The sequence below is a fragment of the Phyllostomus hastatus genome, unplaced genomic scaffold, assembly GCF_019186645.2.
Source record: "Phyllostomus hastatus isolate PE091 unplaced genomic scaffold, TTU_PhHast_1.1 phas_contig_159, whole genome shotgun sequence".
NCBI lineage: Eukaryota > Metazoa > Chordata > Mammalia > Chiroptera > Phyllostomidae > Phyllostomus > Phyllostomus hastatus.
Window position 1 is genome coordinate 1,713,793 of NW_025333640.1, and position 25,805 is coordinate 1,739,597.

At 61.9% G+C, this 25,805-nt stretch overlaps 1 protein-coding gene across 12 annotated transcripts in view; it reads left to right on the top strand.

Moving 5' to 3' along the window:
* The window catches only part of PTPRS (protein tyrosine phosphatase receptor type S), a 95,776-nt gene that overhangs the window by 65,385 nt on the left and 4,586 nt on the right, over positions 1 to 25,805 (top strand). For 3 of the 12 annotated variants that reach the window (XM_045830790.1, XM_045830792.1, XM_045830791.1), the window contains 24 exons: positions 518 to 1,099; positions 2,067 to 2,200; positions 2,669 to 2,813; positions 7,832 to 8,137; positions 9,337 to 9,530; positions 9,683 to 9,709; positions 11,725 to 11,842; positions 13,355 to 13,963; positions 14,378 to 14,475; positions 14,990 to 15,243; positions 15,807 to 15,900; positions 16,004 to 16,219; positions 16,664 to 16,821; positions 17,318 to 17,329; positions 17,546 to 17,658; positions 18,779 to 18,826; positions 19,830 to 19,927; positions 20,022 to 20,145; positions 20,694 to 20,869; positions 20,961 to 21,080; positions 24,009 to 24,163; positions 24,261 to 24,546; positions 24,706 to 24,884; positions 25,609 to 25,735. In XM_045830790.1, coding sequence (XP_045686746.1) covers positions 518 to 1,099; positions 2,067 to 2,200; positions 2,669 to 2,813; positions 7,832 to 8,137; positions 9,337 to 9,530; positions 9,683 to 9,709; positions 11,725 to 11,842; positions 13,355 to 13,963; positions 14,378 to 14,475; positions 14,990 to 15,243; positions 15,807 to 15,900; positions 16,004 to 16,219; positions 16,664 to 16,821; positions 17,318 to 17,329; positions 17,546 to 17,658; positions 18,779 to 18,826; positions 19,830 to 19,927; positions 20,022 to 20,145; positions 20,694 to 20,869; positions 20,961 to 21,080; positions 24,009 to 24,163; positions 24,261 to 24,546; positions 24,706 to 24,884; positions 25,609 to 25,735 — 4,373 coding nt within the window. The remainder of the gene's footprint in view (positions 1 to 517; positions 1,100 to 2,066; positions 2,201 to 2,668; positions 2,814 to 7,831; positions 8,138 to 9,336; positions 9,531 to 9,682; positions 9,710 to 11,724; positions 11,843 to 13,354; positions 13,964 to 14,377; positions 14,476 to 14,989; positions 15,244 to 15,806; positions 15,901 to 16,003; positions 16,220 to 16,663; positions 16,822 to 17,317; positions 17,330 to 17,545; positions 17,659 to 18,778; positions 18,827 to 19,829; positions 19,928 to 20,021; positions 20,146 to 20,693; positions 20,870 to 20,960; positions 21,081 to 24,008; positions 24,164 to 24,260; positions 24,547 to 24,705; positions 24,885 to 25,608; positions 25,736 to 25,805) is intronic. The other 9 variants (XM_045830795.1, XM_045830796.1, XM_045830793.1 and 6 more) reach the window with 5 other exon arrangements.

Sequence of the window (25,805 nt, forward strand, 5' to 3'; positions counted from 1 at the left end):
GAGACACACCCATTTGTTCAGGGCTTGTCTGTGGAAGCTTTCTGGCTACAAAGGCAGAGCTCAGTAGTCTCAACAGAGGCCTGTAAAGCTGCAAGTATTTGGTGTCTGGGTTTTTGCAGGAAAAGTGTAAGGAGCCCCACCCCAGGACTATGGAAGTGTCAGTGTCAGCTGGTTTGCTGGTCGTTTGGCTGAGGGGTTGGACTCCTGATGAACGCTTCAGCTCTCCAGGCCACCTGGTCTCTGCCGCACTCGCCACTCACCTCTGCTCTGATAGGGTAGTAGCCATCAGCAATAAATAAGTCAACACTGATGGTAGTCCAGTAAAACTTGATTCACAAAAATGGTGCCAGACTTGGACCATAGTTTGCTGACTCCTGCTGTAGGCGCTGGGATGGGAGTCATTGGTCACTGCCAGGGAAATCAAGGCTCGGAGAGGGCAGTTGGGTAGCTGAAAGTCACACAGCTTTCAGGGTGTCCAGGCCAACATGTGACCATGCTGGCCCCCCTCCCCCAACAGCTCTTCCCAAAGCGCCCGGGACTCCTGTGGTGACAGAGAACACAGCTACGAGCATCACCATCACCTGGGACTCGGGTAACCCTGACCCCGTGTCCTACTACGTCATCGAGTACAAGTCCAAGAGCCAGGACGGGCCGTACCAGATCAAGGAGGACATCACCACGACGCGGTACAGCATCGGTGGCCTGAGCCCCAACTCGGAATATGAGATCTGGGTGTCGGCAGTCAACTCCATCGGCCAGGGCCCCCCCAGCGAGTCCGTGGTGACCCGCACGGGCGAGCAGGCCCCCGCCAGCGCGCCTCGGAACGTGCAGGCCCGCATGCTGAGCGCCACCACCATGATCATCCAGTGGGAGGAGCCCGTGGAGCCCAACGGCCTCATCCGGGGCTACAGGATCTACTACACCATGGAGCCCGAGCACCCCGTGGGCAACTGGCAGAAGCACAACGTGGACGACAGCCTGCTGACCACCGTGGGCAGCCTGCTGGAGGACGAGACCTACACCGTGCGTGTGCTGGCCTTCACCTCCGTGGGCGACGGGCCCCTCTCAGACCCCATCCAGGTCAAGACACAGCCGGGAGGTGAGGTGCCCGCAGGGGCTTGGTGACAGGGGCAGCAGGGTCCAGGGCCGCCCAGTGGAGGGAGAGGCACAGGTGCGGTGACATGCCTGCTCCCGGGTGGGTGGGCGGCTGGCTGATCCTGCCTGGAAGTTACAGCGTGGCTTACTGGTCCCACTTTAAAACATTTCACGCTAGTGTTTCAGAGCAGGAAGTTGTCCCAGAAAACCCAGATTTCTGGCTTCACTCGGGGACTCTGACTTGGCAAGCCCACAGGGCTGTCGCCAGGCGGGCAGACAGGTCCCCTTGGCTGCGTCTGGGTGAAGGCGTGCCGCTTCCCGTTGCCGCCACTTCCTGCTAGCCGCCCGGCCCACTGTTGGCTGCTCTCGTTGGGGAGACTCACGCTGCCCATTTTGAAATGACAAATGGGACACGCATGACCCAGAGGCAGTGGGCTGGCCTCCGGCCACTCAGGCTGGAGGGCCAGGGTCGTCGGGTGGGGGGCATCTTGGTGTGTGGGGCCCCAGCCCTCTGCAGGTCTCTGGTCCTTTCCTCGTGGGTGCAGGCTTCCCGAACCTCAAGTCCAGGAAGACTCAGGCAGCTCAAGCGAAGGGACAGGAGGGTTGGGACTCTGCCCCCACAGAGCGGAAGGGATGTAGATCCCCATCTCCAAACATCGTCCCCACCAGTTTTTCTGTCACTTAGTTTGGGGGGATGGGAGTTGGGGGAGGCGGCGGGGTGATTGGATAAGGGGATTTGGAAGCAGAAAGGATGGGGGGCTGAGGTGGACCGCTGACTCCAGGGAGTACCCCTGGAAAGCAAAGAGTGGTAAGAAGAGTGGGAGAGCATTCTGGAAGTGTCTGGAGACAAACAGCCTGAGCTCCATGGGGCTCTTTGTGAGAAGAATGCAGATACCTGGCAGGTTAGGCGTGCCGGGGGTGGACCCCTCCCTGTCCTCTCCCCATTTCTGTTCCTCTGTCCCCTGCCCCAGTGCCTGGCCAGCCCATGAACTTCCGGGCCGAGGCCAAGTCAGAGACGAGCATCGGACTCTCGTGGAGCCCCCCGAGGCAAGAGAGCATCATCATGTATGAGCTCCTATTCCGGGAAGGCGAGCACGGCCGAGAGGTACCTGGGGGCCAGGCTGGGTGGGGGCAGCGCTGGCCGGGGCCTCCCTCGCCTGCTCTGCGGGGCTGCTGCTGCCTTGCTGGCTCTGTCCGACACCTCTTCCCTCTTCCCACTTCTCTCTGCCTCGTGTGTTGCTAATTTCCCACCTCTCCTTGCTGTTTCTCCATCTCTGCATCTCTCTCTCCCTCTTTCCTCTGCTAACTTTTTTCCCTCTCTCTTCTCTCTTGTGTCTCACCCTGTTCCCTTATTTATAAATTCATCGGTGCCTCTGTCTGTGTGTGTCTTTCTACTCCTTTTTCTCTTTCTGTGTCTTTTTGTGTTTGTCTCTTCCGTGACCTCTCTGTTTATGCCTGTTTGCACCTCCCTGTCTGTGTGCCCGTTTCCGTCCTTGTCGTCGTCTCTAAATCTCTGTGTCTGTGTCTGTGTGTGTGTGTGTGTCTCTCTCGCCGCCCCTGCCCCTGCTCGCAGGTCAGGAGGACCTTCGACCCAGCCACGACGTTCGTGGTGGACGACCTCAAGCCCAACACAGAGTACGCCTTCCGCCTGGCGGCACACTCTCCGCAAGGCCTGGGCGCCTTCACCTCGGTGGTGCGGCAGCGCACGCTGCAGTCCAGTAGGTGTCTCGCGGACCCCACCCTCATCTCTGGGGGGACCCTGGCCGTCGCAGATGACCTCTGTGTGCACTGACCTAGGCTGAGCCTGCCATAGGGGGTGGGGGCGCCTCTGGCCCATCCCCTCCGCACTCCTGGACTCCAGGGCAGCAGGGCTCTGCTCTCTGTGTTCCTGGGGCTGGTTTTGCGGGTTTGCCCTTAGTTTGGGAGGAGCTGCTAACTGCATCTCTCTCTTCCTCTCCCTGGTTTGGGGCTGATTGGAAGGGTACACAGGCTGTCGCGTCTTGCACCCCAGGGAGAGAAAAGGGTGCGGAGACCATCTCAGCTCCCCTGGTGGCCCTTCCTCCCCCACCACAGGGTCCCCATGGCAAAGGGCAGGGGTGGTGGAGCCAGAGCTGACCCTGGGTTTTGGGGGTACTGTAGGGCCCAGTACAGGGCTCTCAAATTTCTAGAGTTCTGTGCTGTGCCTGCCCGGCCTCCCTGTCACAAATAAGCTACCTTTTGGCCAGGACACTGCAGCTGGGACCTGGCTCTGGGCCACCCTGTGGCCCCCGCCACCACCCTCCCTGCCTGTTCCAAGCTCCGAGAGCATGTGCAGGCCCCTCCTCCCGCTGTCGCGCTGCCTCCCTCTCTTCCCTCTGCTCTCTCCTCTCTGCTCAGCCTAGCCAGGCATGGCCTCTGGTGTGGCCTCCACCGCCGTGGTCTCCACTGCCGTGGCCTTCGTCGTTGTGGCCCTCCTCCCCTCCCACTTCTCAGTCAGTCACGTGTAGCCACCCAGGCCTTGTACTGGAAGCAGTCTCAGTGTGCAAACATTGAGCCGCGCCCCCATCTCCCTGCCAGGTGTGTGCACCTGGGGGGGACCACTGGTCAGTCGAGAATGGCAGCAGCTCGGGTCAGGATGTCTGAGCTGCTGGGGTCAGGGGCCTCGGAGACACAGCACCCTGCCACCCTCAGCCCCTTCCTTCCTCCACGCTCCTCCGTGCCGAGCCGGGCGCTCTGCAGGTCACAGGCGTCTGGGCGTTCTTGTGCGTGAGGCGATCAGTGAGGGTGTCCTGTGGCTTGGGCAGCCACGTGAGAGACTGGCACAGGTGCCACCCAGGTGAGTACGCGCTGGTCTCAAGCAAGTTCACAAAGACGGCCCACCCTGCATGTCCCCCACCAGCCCCAGCAGCTCTGGGCTGCACGGACAGTCCAGAGCCCAAATTCAGCCCCCCAAGTTCTCTGCCCCACTGCCAAGAGGCCTGCCCACCTGCCCAGACGTGGGGAATCTGGAGTCACACGATGCCACACACACCTGCCTGATCCCGTCCATACCTGCCCCCTCCTGAGATGCCATGCAGGTTGGGCCGGATTGTGAAGGAGGCGGCCTCCAGGGTCGCCAAGAAAGTGGCTTTGGCCCAGCCATGCGAACCTCGGGGCGGCCCAGGACAGGGACCGGGCGAGAAGGGACTCTTCACTTCTCACCCTGAGACGGGTGGGGCCTGAGAAAACTGGCAGCCAAGACTCAGGGCCAGGCGTGTCTCCCCCGGGGCTGCGGGCTTCTTAGGCTGAACTCAAGGGTAGGTGGAGGCCAGACCACTCAGCCGTGGGTCTCCCCTGACACCATCCCACCTCCCCGCCTCGCCGGCACCAGTCCGGAACTGCAACGTGCCCGCACTGGGGGCCAGAGTAGGGCTGTAGGCCCGCTTGCGCCTGGAGACCCACCCAGAGCTCGGTCTGGCCTTGTAGCTCAGCGTTCGCCATTCCCTCCCTCGTAAGAAAGTCATATAAGTTAGCAGTTGAAGAGTGGAAGGTAGGTAACCAGACTGGGAGTTTCCTGGAAGGCGTCTTTCTTTTATTATGGTTTTCCTCATCATCATCACCATCACCGTCGTTTTATGTTTTATTATGGTTTGGTTTTATTTTCCCTCTCTCTGTCTCAGCGAATTCATTTCTTCTGGCACATTCCTCGGTTGGTTTTTTCACTCCTGCCTGATTCCCGTGGGCACTTTTGATTGGGGTGGCTGGTCAAGAAATGTAGGAGGGGGCACTCCGGTATTTCACTTCGAGTGAGGCTGCAGGGTCATTCTAGTTGAAGTGGGTCGGTGGAATGGCCTCTGGGGTCTCTTGCAGCCTGATGACTTTGGAGACAGAGGCTTCCAATCCTCCCTGGATCCCAGGGTCTGGCTCAGAGTGGGCGTGTAGTGAACACTCTGCAAACACATGTGCAGAGAACAAATGGGGCTGGCACGATGGGGAGGGTTCTTGGTGCCTTGACATCCAGCAAGGCCAGTGACTTTTCTGGGCCACCCTCTAGGCGAGGCGGACTCACATCGTGGGCAGCAGGGGGAGCACGGTTCCAGCCGTCCTCAACCACCCAGAGCTCACAGGCAGCGCAGGCTGAGGCCAGAATTCCCAGCCACATGCCGAGGCTGCCCTCGGAGAGCGGCTGAGCCCACGTCCCTGTCCTGCCTCTTGCCACATGCCCTAGGGCTGGCAGCTTGCCATTTCCTGGCCTCAGTTTCCTCATCTATAAAAGGGGTGGTGCTATATGAAGAGTGCCCAGTAGGTACTCAATCAGTGATAACAGAAAACCCAGGCAGGTGGGTTTTTTAACCTAATTCTCCACCTGTAACATGGGGCAGGGCTGGAGGAGTGATATAGTTCTGGCTCCCTAGGGTGGCCGTGAATATTAAATGAGGCTTGATCAGTGGGATGCATTTTGAGTCTATAAAGTACTTGGGGTGCTGGGTGTGCAAAAGGTGCATAGAACTTGAGGTTTATTATCCCTAATGGCCTTACACAGGGCCTGGTCCATAGTGGGTGCTCAACACATGGAGAATATTTCATAAAGTCTTTAACACACAGTAGGTGCTCCAGATATGCATCTGCTGTTTTAAATCTAAACAGATGGTCACAGTGCTGAGCATATCATTGACAGTGAATCAAAGCTATTAGCAGTTTGTCACAAGGTTAACCTCATTCCGGGCACACAGTAGGTACCCAAAACACGAGGGCTACTATTATTGTTCTGCAAAGCCCTTGGTACAGTGCCTGGCATACAATAAGTGGTGCATTCTTTAAAGAACTTGTCCTGATGCTAGACACGAAGTAGGTGTGCAGGTGGGAGCCATTGTCAGCCTGAAAGGCCTGACTCAGTGCCAGGACTCAGTTTTTACTCAAAATATGGAGCTTATTATCTGCAAAGCCCTGGGCCCCATGTGTGCAAGTAACTGGTGCTCAATAAGAACTACTACCATTTTTATATAAGGCCCTTGGCATAGTGCCTGGCACACAGTAAGTGCTTAATACATGGGAACTTTTACCCAGTAAAACCCTTAGTATAATGCCTGGCATATAGTAGGTACTTAATATATGGGGACTACTACTGTTACCCAGTAATACAGTTCTTGGCATATAGTAGATGCTTAAGAAGTGAGAACTATTCATGTTCTACAAGGCCTTTAGTACAGTGCCTAACACTGTAGGCGCTTTATATGTAGGAACTGTTACTGTTTTTCAGTTAACCCCCTAGCACAGTGCCTGGCACACAGTGTGTGCTTTTTAGAATATGGAGACTGTCACTGTTACCTGGTAAAGTCCTCGGCACAGTGCCTGGTGGCACGTGTAGGTGCTGCATAAAAGGCAACTGCTGTTTTTATCTGTAGAGGGCCATTATGGTGCCCAGCCCATAGTAGGTGCTCAGTAAATAAGACTTGCTGTTGATCTTTAATGCTTAGTGTGGTGCCAGGTGCAGAGTAGGGGCTCAAAACAGCTCTGATCTATCAAGACCTTGGCACACAGTAGGTACTAAATATGGGGTGTGCTCTCCATAAAGCAATAAGCAGGCACTTGTGGTATGACTCTGTACAGCCTCTGGAATGCTCACTGGTACATAGTAGGTACTCAAGACATCAGCATCAGTTTCAGTGAGGCCGAGACTGGGTCCTGGTGGATGTAGGGCATGGGGTAGCCTCTGGGGTCTCTTGCAGAGCAGGTGTTCAGGATATAGGTGCTTTTACTGTTAACTCAGGAAATTCTTAGCACCATGCCAAGCATACAATAGGTACCTAGTAATGGGACTTTTACTGCTGTTCCCCTAACGTTCTATTCCCCTGGCACACAGTAGGCATTCAGTAAGTAAATGCATTTATTGCTACTCTGCGAAGCTCTAGCACTATACTTAGCACACAGTGGATGCCCAATAAATGTGGCTTTTACTGCTAGCATAGTCCCTGGCACACAGTAGGTGTTCAATAAACAAATATTTTACTGTCACTCTGTGAAGCTCGGGGTGCCTAATAAATGGAGCTTTTATTGCTATTCCTTTGGCACACAGTAGGTGTTCAGTAAATTAGTGTATTTATGTTACCCATCCCTGGCACACAGTAGGTGCCCTGTAAATGGAGCTTTTTTCCTGGCACAGTGCCTGGCACACAGTAGTTACCTAACAAATGGGGCTTTATTGCTTTTCCACTTTGGCATGGTGGCTGGCACATAGTAGGTGTCCAGTAAGTGGGGCTTTTATTGTTGTTCTCTGGCAGAAGGCTTAGCACATAGTAGATGTTCGATAAGTAAGTACCTGTACTATTCTACGAAGCGCTTGGCATATAGTGGGAGTTTTAACAAATAGATGCTTTTGCTGTTGTTCTGTGAAGTTCTTGGCACCGTGCCTGGCACATAGTAGGTGCCTAGTAAACAGGGCTTTTATTGCTGTTCCTCGTCACAATGCCTGGCACACACCTGTGTGCCGCACAGAGGCTGTGGCTGCGCACTACCTACGACCTGCTCTGTGTCGGGTAGGTGCAGCCATCTGAGTGAGCACAGTGTTCTTGGCCAGCCCTCCCAGCCCTGCCTCCACCCACCCATCTCACCTTCGGTTGACACCCGCTTCTTTTGGGTTCGACTTCTCTTTGCTTTGGTCCTGTTTTGTTTGTTATCATCTTCTTTTTTATTTTCTCTTTCCCATCTTTTGTTTCCCCGCCCCTCCTGCCCATCCCGCCTCCCTTCCCCACTCCCACGTTCTCCCCCCCCCCAATAGAACCGTCTGCCCCCCCTCAAGATGTTAAGTGTGTCAGCACACGCTCCACGGCCATTTTGGTAAGTTGGCGCCCGCCGCCGCCGGAAACGCACAACGGGGCCCTGGTGAGCTATAGCGTCCGCTACCGACCGCTGGGCTCGGAGGACCCGCAACCCAAGGAGGTGAACGGCATCCCCCCGACCACCACTCAGATCCTGCTGGAGTCACTGGACAAGTGGACGGAGTACCGCATCACGACTGTCGCTCACACAGAGGTGGGACCAGGGCCCGAGAGCTCGCCCGTGGTCATCCGCACCGACGAGGACGGTAAGCACCACCCTGGCCCGGGGACCCCTGCAGGCCCCAGCCCATCCATCCTGCCTTGGAGCCTCCTATCTGGAAAACTGGTGGCCAAAAGGTAGAAGCCACTGTCATGAGAGGGAAACAAGAAGCAAGCTCCCTGCCCAATAAGTCCTGGGCTCCTTGACTTGGAATTCTCTGTCCCAGACCTCTGGGCACCGTTGGCTCCCTGAGCCTTGTGCCTGGAAAGCTGAGCTGGCAGCCCTATAGTTTGGTCCAATGGCAGAAACCATGGAAGCAAAGTGTAAGAAGCAGCAAGTAGCATTTGTAAAAAAAAAAATTGTGGTCTCTAACCCCAGATTTAGCTTTTAGATTTATCCTAGGATGAGCCAGCATCCACAGCTTCCTGGGTATAAAGCACCAGCTCTCTGGGAGACGGAGGTGGATTTCTACCATTAGTCAGTTTTTGCGGTGTCAATATTCCTGCCCTAGCCAAGTGCATGATAGAAAGTTTTAAGATGCACAGGGATGTGGGCACTCACCTTGGTAAAGCTGAGGGCCTGGGTCGAATTGAAGTGAGCAGCTTCCTCGATAAAACCAAGCCCCTTTGAACCTGGTTTGCTTTTTGAGCCATTGACCTAGAAGGTTCGATCGGCAGCCCCCTGTTGTGTCCTGAGCATGGGGAAGAAACGAAGCAGCCCCTCATGGGGGGCGGGCAGGTGGAGAGGCCTCTGGCCTGGGGGCTGGCCAAGAAAGACTCTGAGCAGGCCAGCTGCACTCCGGGGGCTGTAGGAGCAGGCAGCTGGCTGCCCGAGTTCTGTCCCCTGCTGTGCCTCTTTCTCACCCTGTGATCACGGGCTCAGCGCCCTGGGCCTCGGTTTTCTTCTCTGTAAATGAGAAAAAGAGCCCCTGACTGGAAGGCCTGCTGTGAGGATGGTGGCAGCCTGCGGAAAGTCACGAGGCCCTGGGTGGGGGCCGTAGGCTGGGGTGCTGCGCAGTGGCCCTGTCTGTGCGCAGGGCACACCCGCAGGGCCCCTCCCTGGGTGGGGAAGGCGTGGTGGAGGCACGCCCTCCTGGCTGTGGTGTGCACTTAGAGCAGGCACCCCGTTAACTAGCAGCCGCTCAGCACCCTGGCATCCGGCAGCCGCCCGGGGCAGGGCTGGACGCCCCAGTAACGGTGCCCCCCGCCCTCCCCCCTCCACTCCCTGCTCCCCTCCCCTCGCCAGTGCCCAGCGCGCCTCCGCGGAAGGTAGAGGCGGAGGCGCTCAACGCCACGGCCATCCGCGTGCTGTGGCGCTCACCTGCGCCAGGCCGACAGCATGGCCAGATTCGCGGCTACCAGGTCCACTACGTGCGCATGGAGGGTGCGGAGGCCCAGGGGCCGCCACGTATAAAGGACGTCATGCTGGCTGATGCCCAGGTGGGCGGGGCTTTGGGGAGGGGCCTAGGTGGGTGGGGTTCTAGGTGGGCGGGGATTTGCCCCACCCTGTGCTCCTGCCCTCTTGCTGCTTCTCTCTCTGGCCACCCTGCTCATCTCCTCCTCTCTCCCCTGCCGCCTCCTCCCACGCCCAGTGGGAGACGGATGACACGGCTGAATATGTAAGTAGCACCCTTCGGCCACTGGCGTGCTGTGTTCCGGCCGTGTCTTGCTGTGCTGTGACACCCCCTGCCCCCATCCCTGGGTCTCCTCCCCTGGGTCCCAGGTGCACATCCCATTACCTCTTGGAGCTCCTAGTCTCAGTCTTCACATCGGGGATATGGGCACAGCAGCCCCAGGAGGCACCTGCTGGGGACCCTAGAAGAGGGCCCTGGGCATGAGGCAGAGCCCCGGACCCAGAGGCCATCCGTGTCCTTCTCACCTGGATGGCCCCCAGGCTCCCAGCTATACGAGCCCCTACCTCACTGGCGGTCTTCACCACCGTACCTGTGCTCAGGCCCTTCCTGGAATGCCTCCTTCACCCCAGCATCTCCCCATCCTACCCAGGCTAGAGCTGCATCACTTTCCGACCCAGCCTGACCCTTTCATCACCTGCCTCAACCCTCCCTGACCTAGGGATTCCCTCTCTATCTGAAGTGTCCGCTTCCTCCTGGCCCTTGCGTAATGACAGGGGTCAGTGGGCCCAGGGTGGGTGGAAGCCTGTGGCACCACCGTGTTCATCCTTTTAAGCTTTCCCCAGAGGCCCTGAACCAAAGTCGAGATTGCTGTGTGACTTTGGGCAAGTCACTGACTCTCTGCCTTCAATATGGAGGCCACAGGGTCTTCTGCAAGCCCCAGGTCTGATGTTAAAGTGACACTGGCCCTACCCCTCCTGTAGGGAATGTCAGCCCCTCCCAGCCGCCCAGACCCTGAGAGGGAGGAAGTGCAAGGCTCAGGGGCAGGAGACCCTCTGTTCACGCATCCCTGACCCTCCTCGTGCTCCTGACCCAGGGACACCCCTTAGCCCCGGGCATGCTGGGCCTCGTCTGTGGTGTGCATGTGTGGGAGATGGGCACGCGTGTGGCGGTGCACGTGGGGGTGTGTGGCGTTCCTTGAACCAGCAGTCATTTGCTGAACACCTACTATAGGCTACAGCCTGTGCAAGGGGCCGTGGAAGTGACAGTGACCAAGACAGAGCCCTGTGCCGGCCCTTCCTGGGGTCACGGCTCAGTGTGGGAGAGGGACACTCATGGGGAAAGACACAGATACATGTCTAGTTACCGCTCTCTGGGAGGCAGGGTGTAGACAGTGGTATAGACGTCAGCTTTCCAGACGGGCGGGAGGGGGCAGCCCTGGTCGGCATGCAGCCTCTGCCGGTGGTGGGGATGCGCCCACCACGTCGGTCTCCAGCCGCTGGCTGTCATGTTGCACCACAAGGTGTAAGAGACAAGATAACCTTGATGGTTACCTTACCGTAGACGGTGGTAAACATAGTAGAATAAATTGGGGGGGGGGGTTGCATATATAATATCCTTGAGTTTTTAAATTTTATTTTTATTATAAGTTTATATACTTTACTTTTTAATAATGACTTCAATAACTGGCTCACAAAATTCCTGAGAATTTAATTGTTGGCTCTCGCAAGCTGGTATAGGAAATTCCAGCATGCCAATGGGCATAGTGGAGGCAGAGGGAACAGCCTGTGAGAAGGTCCTGGGGCAGGGCCATGCCTGGCATGTTGGAGGAACAGTGAGGATGTCCTTGTAGCTGGAGCAGAGTGAGTGAAGGGAAGAGGAGGAGGTGAGAGCAGGGAGGGGACCTGGCAGGTGTTGCAGGGCCTTGTAAGCCACGAGGAGGATTTGGGCTTTTACCCCGAGGGAGGTGGGAGCCCTGGAGGGCTGTGGGCAGAGGACCGGCACAGGCACCCTCTGGTGGCTGCTGCAAGGACCGACTCTGGGGTAGGGGGTGGGACCCAGATTACTGGAGCAAAGGCAAGGGCCCTACTGCATGCAGTCAGGCTGCGTGCGCCCGGATCAGCATGGACCTGTACCTGTCGGGGTCTGTGCATGTGGTCGGGTGCACGTCTCTGCCAGGGGGCCAGGCCCCACACCCACCTGTTTGAGCCCAGCCCTGGAAGGAGGGTGGGTGGGGCTGGTCTCAGCTCGGGTTGCATCGATGACCCTGCCCCTGCCTGCAGGAGATGATCATCACAAACCTGAAGCCCGAGACCACCTACTCCATCACTGTAGCCGCCTACACCATGAAAGGCGATGGCGCTCGCAGCAAACCCAAGGTGGTAGTGACCAAGGGAGCAGGTACGAGACCCCCTCCTCCAATGGCTCCTCGGCCCTCACGATGTCCCTGCAGAGTTATTGCACTCTTGTGGGGAGAGGGTGGGCTGGGCAGGGGGAACCTCCAGGGCAAAGGGGTGGGCACTGCTCAGGGGGGCATCTGGGACCCAGCCAGACCCAACCCCATCTCATCCTCCTCACTCTCACCCTCAGTAGCCACTTGGCTGCAGCCAGATGCAGATAGCTAAGGGTCGCCTCGAACCCCTTGTCCTCCTGGCTTTGCCCGGCTGCCTGGACGCCCTCTCTGGCCTGGCTGCCTCCTCCCCATGCTTTAGGTCTTTACTTTGTCTCTCTCTCATTGGGGGAGGCTTCCCAACCCCCTCCATGCCACAGTCTCGGTTCGATGCCCCTCCTGGGCCCTCCCAGCACCCTGTCATTCCTCTATTGGCTCCGGCCACCCTGGGGGGGTTGTCACTTGGGGAGCTGTGCCTGTCTTCCCAGCTGCACCTTCAAGTCCCCCTCCCAATAGCCCTTCCTCATTTTCCCTTTTCTGGCTCTTCCCGTCAGTCCCAAGGGTCTGCTTTCTCGCCAGCCACAAAGGCTTGGAGAAGGGAGAAAGGGGGAAGAGGTGACTGTGCAGATGTAAGGGGAGGGTATTCCAAGCAGAGGGCACGGCCCAGGCAAAGGCTCGGAGAGGGGAACAGGCTCAGTGTGTCCGAGAAACCACAGAAAGGCCTCTGTGCCACTCCCCGCACCCACTGCTCCCTTTGGGGCCCTCGGTGCCCCACCTCTATGCTCACAGACAGACGCGTAGGCTCGACACAGCCCCTCTCCACACTGCTGTCTGCCATGCCCATGTGTCTCCTGAGCCTGGCTAGGCTGTGCATCCTACAGTGCCCAGTGCCCCTGCTGCTGCCTCCGAGGAGCCTCTGAGGCTCCCTCCCCCTCTCTGAGGGACGTGGCGTTAGGGCCGTGCTTGCCGAGCGCAACCCACTGCACTCACGGTGACCGCTCACAGCACCGCCCATCCGAGGTCCTGCAGTGGAGAAGCGTGCTTCCCCTCTCCCTTACCAGACCCCGAGACCTCTTTTGGCATATTCATTACTACTCAGGCTGCGAGAACCATAGGGCACAGGCAGGATTCGGACGCTCTTGTGTCCCGTGGATATTAATCAGGTGCCAGGATGGGCAAATAGACCAGGCAGGAAATGTGCGGCTTACTGACTAAAGGAAGACACAGATGAGGCCTGCTCTGAACTCTGGGGTGTTTTCCTTTACTGGGTTCTCTGAGTCCCTGGCCACCTCCTTGTTCCTCAGACTGCCCCCGCACCGTCCTACCTTGGGGCCCGTGCACTGGCTATTCCCTCTGCCTGGAACTCTGTCCTTCCCAGACCTCCCTGTGGCTTCCTCCCTCACCTCCTTCAGGTGTCCGTGTCTCGGGGAGGCCTCTCTGAGACCCACTTTTAAAAACACCAACCCCGCCCCGTGCCCCCAAACTGGCAGGGAGTCACTGACGCCGGCCCCGTGTCCCCACAGTGCTGGGCCGCCCCACCCTGTCGGTGCAGCAGTCCCCCGAGGGCAGCCTGCTGGCACGCTGGGAGCCCCCAGCCAGCACCACCGAGGACCAGGTCCTGGGCTACCGCCTGCAGTTCGGCCGCGAGGACTCATCACCCCTGGCCACGCTCGAGTTCCCACCCACGGAGGACCACTACACGGCGTCAGGAGTGCACAAGGGGGCCACATACGTGTTCCGGCTGGCGGCCCGGAGCCGAGGCGGCCTGGGCGAGGAGGCGGTGGAGGTCCTGAGCATCCCAGAGGACACACCCCGCGGCCACCCGCAGATCCTCGAGGCGGCCGGCAACGCCTCGGCTGGCACTGTCCTGCTGCGCTGGCTGCCCCCGGTGCCTGCCGAGCGCAACGGGGCCATTGTCAAGTACACAGTGGCAGTCCGGGAGGCCGGTGCCCTGGGCCCTGCCCGAGAGACCGAGCTGCCGGCAGCGGCCGAGCCCGGCGCTGAGAACATGCTCACGCTCCAGGGCCTCAAGCCCGACACGGCCTATGACCTCCAAGTGCGGGCCCACACGCGCCGGGGCCCCGGCCCCTACAGCCCCCCTGTCCGCTACCGGACGTTCCTGCGGGACCAAGGTAGGCGCGGCAACCCCACACCAGAGCCGGACCGGCCTCGTGCCCACCCCCGCCCCAGCCCCCTCCCTCTCCCCCGCCCAGGTAAGTGGTCACTTTTCTGCTTCCTCGTGGATGCTCGAGGCGAGTCTGGACCCTGAGGCTCTGGCGTTGGCAAAGGTGGGACGTGCCTCGGCGGCACCGCCATCCCCCACCCCCTCCCCCTCTGCCTTCTCTCTGCAGCCGCGCCGTCTCCCCCAGCAGGGTCTTGGGACAGGGCCAGGCAGGGCCGGGCCAGGGCCAGGCAGGAAGGCCACAGGCACAGTGGACGACAGGGAACGCCTGGGCCGCCCCGCCCCCCCCCACGCCCCCTCCCAGCCCACACCTGGCTCTCACGGGGCTTCTCTTTTCTCTCCCCCTCTCGGCTGCTGCCCGCAGTCTCGCCCAAGAACTTTAAGGTGAAGATGATCATGAAGACGTCGGTCCTGCTCAGCTGGGAGTTTCCCGACAACTACAACTCACCGACGCCCTACAAGGTGCAGGGCGGCCCCTGGCAGGCCGGTGGGCGGGGCCAGGACCTGGCGCTCGGTCTGGAGTCGAGGCTTGTTGGGGTGGTGGGTGGCGTTGGAGTTCAGGTGGGCTCAGGGCTGAGGAGAGTTGGGCTTCCCGGGGACTGAGGTGCAGTCTGGTCTGGGTCTTCGTTTGCCATTAGGGCTCAGATAGCCTGGGGCCAGGGCCCAGCCTGGAATTAGGGCTGAGAATTGGGGCTGAGCAGGGATTGAGGCTCTGTCTAGGGTTGCAGTTGAGGTTTAGGGTTAGGGCTCAGTCAGAGTTGGGGCTCAATTGGGATTAAGAATCAGTCTGGGGTTGGGGTCATTCTGGGGTCAGGGCTCAAAGTTGGGACTCAGAGCTGGACTTCAGCCTGGGGCCCGGGCTCAGCTGGGATTGAGGCTCCACCTGGGGTCAGTCGAGCGGGGTCAGGGCTGCGTCTGGGACCCGGTCTGGGGTGGCAGCCGGCCCAGACCCGCGCTGAGCCGGCCCGGCCCGCAGATCCAGTACAACGGGCTCACTCTGGACGTGGATGGCCGCACCACCAAAAGGCTCATCACGCATCTCAAGCCCAACACCTTCTACAACTTCGTGCTGACCAACCGCGGCAGCAGCCTGGGCGGCCTCCAGCAGACGGTCACTGCCTGGACCGCCTTCAATCTGCTCAGCACCAAGCCCAGCGTGGCCACCAGGCCCAACCCCGACGGCTTCATCGTGGTGCACCTTCCCGACAGCCAGAGCCCCGTGCCCGTCCAGTACGCTCAGCCCCCCAGCCCCCGGGTCCCACACACCCCCCGTTAGCCAGTTGACGTGTGGCGGGGCAGCCCTGTGCCCTCTCCGCGCCCTGGCTCCCTCCCCTGGCCAAAAAAACAGGGGCTAGGTCAGCCCCATCTTGTGTGGCTCCCACACGTCCCATGGGAGTGGTCACCGCGTGTGGCCGGGCGTCTGCCTCTCCGACGTTTTCTGACAGCCCTGGGTGCCTGCCTGTCTACTGGTTTGGGCGCCCAGAATGTCGGGTGGTGTGGCAGCAAGAGGCAGAGAAGAATTGAGGGCCACAAAAGCGTGTGGGTGTGGTAGCTGGGGCTCTGGAGGCTGTGTAGGAATTCAAGAAGTATAGCTGCAAGGGATAGGCTTCCCGGGCAGGAGGCACAGTGCGATCAAAGGCCTGGAGGTTGGACCGCGGCTGGGGCTACAGGGAAGGGACCCACCGCGTGGGTGGAAGGGAAGACTTGGAAAGGGAGGCCCCCACACACCCCGGGCAGCATCTGTCTGGTCACGCCTGTAGACGGCCCCCCTGTGGCTCTTCGTCTCGTGACAGGAGCTACTTCATCGTGATGGTGCCGCTGCGCAAGTCTCGTGGCGGCCAGTTCCTGACCCCGCTGGGCAGTCCAGAGGACATGGACCTGGAGGAGGTGAGGGCTGGGCCCACCCTGCAAGGGACAGACATGTCCTGGCTGTCGTGAGCCCATTGGCTCCCAGCTGGGCCCCGGGCAGCCCACACTCCTGTCCCCACAGCTCATCCAGGACATCTCCCGGCTGCAACGGCGCAGCCTGCGGCATTCGCGCCAGCTCGAGGTGCCCCGGCCCTACATCGCAGCCCGCTTCTCCATGCTGCCGTCCACCTTCCAGCCTGGTGACCAGAAGCAGTACGGTGGCTTTGACAACAGAGGCCTGGAGCCGGGCCACCGATACGTGCTCTTTGTGCTCGCTGTGCTGCAGAAGAGCGAGCCTGTAAGTCCTGAGGGGTGTCTGCCCACGCCCAGCCCCGCCCAGGGCCTCCACCTCTGGGGCCCTGGCCTCAGAGCCGGACACAGATCCCGCCTCCTGGGCAGACGGGAGCTGGGGGAGTCGCAGGGGAGAGGCGTTGTGGAGTCAGGGGCTTGGGAACTGGGGCTCTGACTGGATGTGTAGGAGTTCGACAGAAGACAGCACCCCAGGCAAAGGTCTGGAGGTCCAAGAGGGGCAGAAGGGGCTGCAGAGTGGCTGAAGCAGAGGGGCAACGGGGAGAAGGCCCCACTGGCCAGGGCCGAGCCATGCAGGCCACCCCCAGGGTCCATTTTCTTGGGAGCCACAGAGCAGAGCGCCCAGAGCAGGGGAGGGACGTGGCCCCGAGTGGCCCCGGAGGGAGGGTGGACGCTGACAGGCGCCTCCCCGCCCGCCCGCCCGCCCGTGCAGACGTTCGCCGCCAGCCCCTTCTCAGACCCCTTCCAGCTGGACAACCCGGACCCGCAGCCCATCGTGGACGGCGAGGAGGGGCTCATCTGGGTGATCGGGCCTGTGCTGGCCGTGGTCTTCATCATCTGCATCGTCATTGCCATCTTGCTCTACAAGAAGTGAGTCCGCGGCACCCCCTGCCTGCTAGGAGAGGGTTTCCCGGGAAGGCGGGTGGCGTGGAAAGCTCCAGGGAAGTGTCCTCCCGAAGACCGTCGGGGAGGCCTTCCGGGGCACAGAGAGGGGGACCCAGGCCCAGGCCCAGGGGGCGGGCATTCGATCCTGGTCCCTCAGCCTGGGCAGTGGCGGGACCGGGGTTCACCCCAGGCCGGCGGTGTGACTCCGCCTGAGCCTCATGCTCCACGCAGCAGGAGGACGGGGTGGAGGCTCTCTGCCCGGTTTAATGCGGGGGTGGGCGTAGTGGCCACGTGGGGCCTGTCCCAGCTTGGAGAGGGAGGGGGGTGGGCCTGGCAGAAAGGATCGGCCCTATTTTCTGGATGAGACCAGGCTCAGGGAGGTTCAGAGAGCCACCCGCCGTCAGAACAGGCCCTTTGTGGCTAGCACTCCCTCACCTGACTTCTCTTTCCTCCTCACCTGTGTGTCTGCGTCTGGGAGCAGCAAACCTGACAGGTAAGAGCTGGCCCCGCCCTGTAGAGGCCTGGGGCAGGAGGGAGAATGGGGTGGTGCTGAACCTTGCAGGGGGGCCTGGTTGCCCCGGAGACTGCACACGTGTGCACGTGTGGTCCCAGTCGGGCACGCACACAGTCCCTTTCCCACCGCTGGGTGAGACGTTCTTGGGTCCTGGAGTGTGTTCACTCTTGGATTCTTCCTCCTCCCCCCGCAAAGCAAACGCAAGGACTCGGAGCCCCGCACCAAATGCCTGCTGAACAACGCCGACCTCGCCCCCCACCACCCCAAGGACCCCGTGGAAATGAGACGCATTAACTTCCAGACACCAGGTGTGTGCTTATCCCAGGTGCCAGGGGCGACACTGACAGGGCACAGGAAGCTGCCTCCCGGCGACCCTCATCTTCCCCCTCAGGCCGTGCTCCATCAGGCCGTGCTCGGTGCAGTTCCAGTCCCGACTCCCAAATGCCCGCGTGGGTCCCGGCCGGGGCGCTCCAGGGCTGGTTCTGCTCTCTGCCAAACGAGTCGGGAAAAGCTGGGTCTCACGGGTGGTGGCCGTCTCCTGGGAGGAAGTAGCCCCCGCCCCCACCCGTTCCTGCTGGCAGGGAGAGCTGGGCTTCTGGTCACACCGCTCCTGCTCCTCTTCAGGGCGCCGGGCTTTTCCCCACGCCCCACGGGTGTGCGTCCCCCGGGGTGTGCACCCAGCAAGGCGCAGAAACCGTGCCTCCCACGCGCCCTGTCCCGCCCTCCATGGCCACAGATGCTCACACTCCTGCCTCTAAACAGCGCCCTGTGGGTGGAAGGGGTGCAGCTGAAGTCACCTGCGGGGGTGACACTGAGTCAGGGTCTTGTCCTCCCTCGGCGCTGCTGCCGGGCTGTGTCGTGTCAGTTCTGTGTGTGTTCGCCCAGACGAGGGTTTCGAGCGTTCGGGTCACCTGGCGGCTGCGTCCCTCCCTCGGGGGTCCTGGAGGTCTCACAGGGCCCCTCCGACCTGCTCCCTTCTCCTTCCTGTCTGACATCAGTTCTTCCATCCAAACGCGGGCGAAGCCCGTGTTTCACGATGGCTGCTTCCCTCCCTCAAGTTCGAGCACTGGTCCCTGTGTCCCTCCCCGGCCCTCAGGTTTCTCCCTCACCGTCCTGCCTCCTCCTCCACAGCCCCCCAGGGACCCCGACGGGGGCCCAAGGCCAGGCTGGCGTGGGGGGCGCGCACTGACAAGAGAGCCCGAAGGTCACGGCCAAACCCCAGGCAGAGGAAGCCCAGCAGCCACCCCAGGCCCCGGGCTGGGGCTGGCGGCCATGTGTCTCCCCTCCCCCCCACCCCCCCGTGTGGAAGTCGCTCTGCCCTCCCACCCCCCGCGTCTGTCGCCCGGCTGTCATGCGTGCACCCAGCAGGGGTGGGGGAGATGGGCCACCCGCGTGTTTTCATTTATTTATTGTTTGCTGTTTCTGCAGATTCAGGCCTCAGCAGCCCCCTCAGGGAGCCGGGGTTTCACTTTGAAAGTTAGTTCCTGTGTCTTTCTGTTCTCGGCTCCCGCCCCGCGCCCCTCGTTTGTTTTCATCTTCGGTTCCTCCATCTCTCTGCCGCCTCTCTCTGCCCACCTGTCCTGCACTGGCTTCCGTGGGGGGCGGGGGGTTAGGGTTAGTGCCCTTCGGGTGCCGGTTGCGACTGTGTTGCAGGGTGGGGACAGGGACGTAGGTGGACACAGGCATACGTACATAAGAGCAGGAGTCCACCTGTGTGATGGACAGACAGAGCCACCAGGCAGATGGACACCAGCCTCAGGCCCCGTAGAGGTGGGCTCTTGGGGGTCGTCCGGGGCCCCACTTAGAACAACAGCTGTCGCCCGGCCTGGTGGCGGCGTGCGGCTGCAGCGTGCGTGTGCATGCACGGTCGGCGCCAGCCTGGCAGCGGATGGGGTCGGGCAGACCCGGGCGTCAGGGAGAGAGCCAGGCCCAGCCACCCCGGGGCTCTGCAGACGGGGGCCGTCGCTGCTCCCTGTCCCAGACAGGAAACGGGCTGAGGGCGCCTGCCCTGAGCTGGCGCCCTGACAGGCGGGGACACGCCGCGTCTGCCCTGTGGCCCCTCAGGCCTCCCTGGCAGGCCTCTGCGGGCCCTGTGGTCCCAAAGGGGCAGACGGGAGTGTTCCTCCCCCACCCCAGGGAACAATGTTCCTTCATTTCTGCTTCTTCATTTCTGTGTCACCCGCCTGCTTCCTGCCACGAGGCACCAGGAGCTTGGAGTCTGTCCTCCAGGGCAGCCCTCCCCCAGCTGGGTTGGGGACGGAGCAGGGGCACGGCGTGAGCAGGGTGTCGGGCTTGGCCAGGAGCCGAGCCTCTGGTGCCCCCACGTGCACACGCGCAGGCCTGGGGTCCCCGCCCCACCACGCCCTCTAACCGCAGCTCACCCATCGCAGACTCACACTGTAGAGCACCCCGTCCCTCCCGGCCTCTGGGCTGGCCCCTGGTGACCAGCCCGCACTGGCGGGGTCTGCTCTCCCCTCAGGCATGCTCAGCCACCCGCCCATCCCCATCTCGGACATGGCCGAGCACACAGAGCGCCTCAAGGCTAACGACAGCCTCAAGCTCTCCCAGGAGTATGAGGTGAGCTGGGCCCCGCCGCCCGTCCGCCTGGGCCCCCGGATGCGCCCCCCCCCCGACACCCCCTCTGACCCCCCCACCTCCCCTTTCCCCACAGTCCATCGACCCGGGCCAGCAGTTCACGTGGGAGCACTCCAACCTGGAAGTGAACAAGCCCAAGAACCGCTACGCCAACGTCATCGCCTACGACCACTCCCGCGTCATCCTCCAGCCCATCGAAGGTAGCGCAGCGCCCCAGGCTCCGCCCCGCCCTTCCCCACTCCCCAGGCAGCCCACAGGCCCCACACCTCCTCCCGGACATGGCCGGGCCGGCGCAGACAGGCTGGGGGACAGGTGGGAAACCGAAGCCTGATCAGGCCTCGTCCAGCACCAGCCAGAGGCCCCTGGGGGCTCCTAGACGTATGTTTAACTGGTGGCTGCTGTGCGTGACATGGTTCCACCTGTCGTCTGCGTCACTGGTCCTCAGCTGGGGCAGTCCTGCCGCCCAGGGCCAAAATGTCTGGGGACATTTTTGTGGCCACTTTTGTGGCCACAAGTTGGAGGACAGGGCCGCTGGTGACATCTAGAGGGTGGAGGCCAGGGCAGCCGCTCAGCGCCTGCAGCGCACAGGATGGCCCCCATGGCCGTGGCAGCGGTGGGAGTGCCCGAGGCCCACGCCCCACGATTTCCTCGGGGACAGATGGGCGCACCCCAGGGCGGCTTCCGGGTGGGCTGCGGGGGGCCAGCCCCGGGCGCCCCCACTGCCCTCTGGCTTCTCGCCCCGCTGTAGGCATCGTGGGCAGCGATTACATCAACGCCAACTACGTGGACGGCTACCGGCGGCAGAACGCGTACATCGCCACGCAGGGGCCGCTGCCCGAGACCTTCGGCGACTTCTGGCGCATGGTGTGGGAGCAGCGCTCGGCCACCATCGTCATGATGACACGGCTGGAGGAGAAGTCGCGGGTGAGCCCGGGGCCTGCTGCCCCACCCCGGCCCCACGTCCAGCCTCGGCTGGCCCAGCCTGCGCTCACCTCCGTCCTCTCGCTCGGCACAGGTCAAGTGCGACCAGTACTGGCCCAACAGGGGCGCGGAGACCTACGGCTTCATCCAAGTGACGCTGCTGGACACTGTCGAGCTGGCCACGTTCTGCGTACGGACCTTCTCCCTGCACAAGGTAGGGCCCGGGCCGGGCCAGGCCGGGGGCCGCAGCGGGGTCGTGGGGCCGAGGAGGCAGCCAGGGCCCCCTACTGCCCTGGGAGCACCCGTCAGACGCAGAACACCAAGCGTGTTGACCCAGGCTGACCGAATTCACGTGAAGGCCACTTTGCGATGAGGAGACTGAGGCTCGGGGTGGGGCACCTCCTGTCTCCGACCGCAGCAGTAGGACAGAACCAGCAGAGCCCAACTCAGCAGCGAACCCATTGTCCTCTAGTCGTCAGTCACGTCCCAGGTGTCCCCTGTCCTCTCATCCTCCGCCTGGTGCTGGCCGAGTCGGAGCCCCGCCTGTGAGGGGCACTGCGCACGGGGCGGGGCACAGGGCCGGGCGGAGCACAGGGCCAGAGAGACCCTGCTGGCCTCCGGCAGAGGCGCCCACCGTCACAGGGCTCTGTCTGCCTCCCACCTCGGGGGTCCTCGGGTGCGCTGTGTGTGGCCTGGGGGGCGTTTTTTACCGCCGTGCTGGGGAGGGACGGCGCTGCCAGCAGCAGGGCGCTCCCCGGACTCCAGTCGGGCCTCTCGGCATCCGGCCCGCGCCAGGCCCAGCGCCAGAGCACCGGGTCGTTGCCCAGGAGGGGCGTGTGGTCCGTGGGTCACTCACATGTACCCAGCACATGCGTGTGTCCAGCTGTGACCTGGGCGCCGGGACACAGCAGAGAGCAAAGTGCTCTGGTCTCATGTGCAGTGGGCAAAACACAGGCACAAGACGTGAAAACAGCAAACCTCTTTAAATTTAACTTATTAGGGTGGCATCGGTCGATGATGACATTATGTAAGTTTCGGGAGCACGCCCTCACGACCTGCCCTCGCCGTGTTCCAAGTGCACGCCACCCGCAGCCCCGCCCCTCCGTCGCGGTGTGCTCGGCCCTCTCTGTCCCGTGTCCCCGCCCAGCCCTCTCCCCTCGTGACCGCCGCTCCGTCTGCCGTCTGTGTCTGGGGCGTGTTCGCTTGCTGCTTCACACGGTTCTTGTTCTTTTCTGCCCGACTTAATGCGCTCAGCACAGCGTTCTCAAGACCCACCCACGTGGCCACAAGTGGCGTCTTCTCTCGTGGCTGAGTGGCGTGCCACGGTGTGCTTGTGCCACGCCATCTCCACCCAGTCGTCCTTCGGAGGACACGGGTGGGGGCCATGTCCTGGCCAGCGTGAATAACGTGGCAGTGAACACAGTGTCCGTGTGTCTTTGCGTGCCTAAGTGTGAAGTTTTTCGGGAGACAGAGACCCCCAAGAGGGCTGGCTGGGTCGTGTGGCAGCTCCTTCTTACTCGTGTGAGGGACCTGCACACCGTTTTCTGCGGCGGCAGCGGCCGCAGCCCGCGTCCCCAGCGGCGGTGTGCGAGGCCCCTGCCCTCTGCCTCCTCCCCGGCACCTGTGGCTTCTGTCCGGTTGGTGACGGCCCTTCCCGCGGGTGGGCACGGCACCTCGTTGCGGTTTGGACTTGCAGCTCCCGTGTGGCTGGCAAAACCGAGATCCTCCCGTGTAGCTGTGGGCCGCGTGTGTGTCTTTGGGAAGCTGTCGGGTGGTCTGCCAGAGTCGGACAGACGTTCTGCCGTGGGCGAGGCGCGCGTGTCTGCGTGTGTTCTGGGCAGGAGCCCCGCACCGGAGCTGCCCCTCGCGGCATCTTCTCCCACTCAGCTGGTTGCTTTTTTTGTTTTGTTGATGGTTTTTTGTGCTGTGTGGAGGCTTTTTAGGTTGATGCAGTCACGTTTATTTTCTCTTTTACTCCCCTTGCCTCAGGGGAGGGAGATGGAGTTCACAAAAACTTCTCTGAGACCAGGGTCCAAAAGCGATAAGGAATCTCACGTGTGCAGGATTAAAGTAAAGCTGAGGAGAAGAACAGAATGTGCTCTGGGGGAGCTGGAGGAGGGAGGGACGGGTTCATGAGGAGATTCGGGGAAAGAGCATTCCAGGCAGGGGGCACAGCATGTGCAAAGGCCCCGGGGCAGGCCTGTGCTTAGCGTGTCGGAGGGGCAGAAGAAGGCCCCTGTGGCCGGGACTGAGTGAACACTGTGGGGGGAGAGGGAGCAGATGGGAGCAGCTGAGGGCAGGGAGAGGATGGGCTGGTTGTGTGGGGCCCATGGGCCACAGGGAGGACTTGAGCTTTTTCGTGGAGGGAGGTGGGAGCTCTGGAGGGCTGTAGTCACGTAGACATGGGAGGTGTGGGACCTGATGCTCGCTCACCGGCGCTCTCTGGCTGCTGTGGGGGGGATAGCCGGGGAGGGGAGGGGGAGCACCAGCAGACTGGAGGGACCAAGGCAGAAGTGACACTCACAGGGTCCCAGGGCGATAATGGCATGGATCATGGTGACCGCCATGAGGGAGGAGGGTGAGAAGTGGGCAGGTTTGAGATAGACTTTGGGGTTTTTTAATTTGTTTCAGGTTGGTTTGTTTGTTTAATTGAGTTTAGAAGAGCAAGAGGAAGGGTGAGAGAGACATCAGTTTGTTGTTCACTTATTTATGCATTTATTGGTTGAGTCTTGTGACGTGTCCCCTGACCGGGAATCGAACTCTGCAACCTTGGCGTGTCGAGATGACACTCTAGCCAACCGAGCTATCTGGTCCGGGCTGGGATGGACTCTGAAGGCCGTCCATAGTGTGGGCTAGGGGGTTGGACATGTAGGCGTCGAGTGGAGGGTGACTCTGAAGTTCTGTTAAGAGCGCTGGAGGGGAGGAGCGACCGTCAGCTGAGGTGGAGGGGTTGGGAGTGGGGTGGGGAAGGACGCTGGCCACGTCCCGTGAGACAGACGTGACACCTTCGCTGGAGACCCCTCTGCATCCCGGGGGCAGGTGGACACCTGCGTCAGACGCTCGGAGGTGCGGCAGCCTGGGGGGTGTGCTGGGCGTCCCCTGCACAGGCCGCGGTGCCAGGCAGTCTCCCTGTGGCCCCCAGAACGGCTCCAGCGAGAAGCGTGAGGTCCGCCAGTTCCAGTTCACGGCGTGGCCGGACCACGGGGTGCCTGAGTACCCGACCCCGTTCCTGGCGTTCCTGCGGAGGGTCAAGACCTGCAACCCCCCCGACGCCGGCCCCGTGGTGGTGCACTGCAGGTACGCTGGCCCGGCCCCGGCCTCTGGCTCCCACTGGCGCCTCGCACCCCCCGTCCCTCTCCCGAGGGGCGCCTGATCGCCACGCCTGTCCCCGCAGCGCCGGCGTGGGCCGCACCGGCTGCTTCATCGTCATCGACGCCATGCTGGAGCGGATCAAGCCGGAGAAGACAGTGGACGTGTACGGCCATGTGACGCTCATGCGGTCCCAGCGCAACTACATGGTGCAGACGGAGGACCAGTACAGCTTCATCCACGAGGCGCTGCTGGAGGCCGTGGGCTGCGGCAACACCGAGGTGCCCGCCCGCAGCCTCTACGCCTACATCCAGAAGCTGGCCCAGGTGGAGCCCGGCGAGCACGTCACGGGCATGGAGCTCGAGTTCAAGGTGGGAGAGGGCGTGCGGGCTGCCGTGGGCGCGCGGGCGGGGCAGGGCCGAGCAGCGGGGCCCAGGGGTGGGCGCCAGCGTTCCCCTGCCCGCTGTCCCGCTGTCCGCGCTCCGGCTGGAGGCTGTCCGGACAGCAGCCCCTGCTCCTCGTCCCCACAGCGGCTGGCCAACTCCAAAGCCCACACGTCCCGCTTCATCAGCGCCAACCTGCCTTGTAACAAGTTCAAGAACCGCCTGGTGAACATCATGCCGTACGAGAGCACGCGGGTCTGCCTGCAGCCCATCCGGGGCGTGGAGGGCTCCGACTACATCAACGCCAGCTCCATCGACGGCTACAGGTACCTCACCTCCGCCTGGCGGGACTGGGGCCCCAGCCTTGTGCCCAGGCGGCTCCGTTCTCGTGGGGAGACAATGCTGCACGGCCTCTGCCAGCCCCGTGCGGGCGCAGTGGGGGCGGGACGCCTTCCCCTACGCCTCACTGAGGGCCGCTGTGCGCCGTGGGGCTCCGCCTCCTGCATGTCCACGGCTGTCGGTCGGAGCCGCCCTGCCCCGGGGGACGTTTGGCACTGTCTAGGGACGTGTGTCTGTCGGGATTTGAGTGTGTTGGGCAGTGGCTACTACTGGGCATGGTGGGTGGAGCCAGGGGTTTTGCCCAGAACGATGCCGCGTCGCGAAGGGCGACCCAGCGGTGGGTCCCAGCAGTGCTGATGCTGAGAAACCACGGCCGGAGAGGGCGTCCAGGCCGAGGTGCCGCCTGCGCCAACTACTGCACGTCATTCGCTGGCACTTGGGGGAGGCGGAGCAGGAAGGCAGGAGGTTGGAGGGCAGTTGCGCGCGCTGGAACGAGTCCTGCCGCTGACGGCTTCCCCGGTGCTAAACGGGGCCGTTGGGAGGGCCCAGTGAGACGGGGAGGGAGGCAGTCCCTGCCGAGCCCTCGCCACGCAGGCAGTTGCATGGCAGGTGCGGCTGCCGTGGCCCCGCCTGGCCCTCCAGGCAGCATGGAGGCAGCTGTGGTCCCAGGCCCCGCCCCCCAGCCCTGCACTCACTCCCCGCCCCCCACAGGCAGCAGAAGGCCTACATCGCCACGCAGGGGCCGCTGGCGGAGACCACGGAGGACTTCTGGCGCATGCTGTGGGAGAACAACTCGACCATCGTGGTGATGCTCACCAAGCTGCGGGAGATGGGCCGGGTATGCGGGGCCCAAGGGGGGCGGGCAGGCCCCGGGGAGTAGGAGGGGCTCAGGCAAGGCTGACCACAGG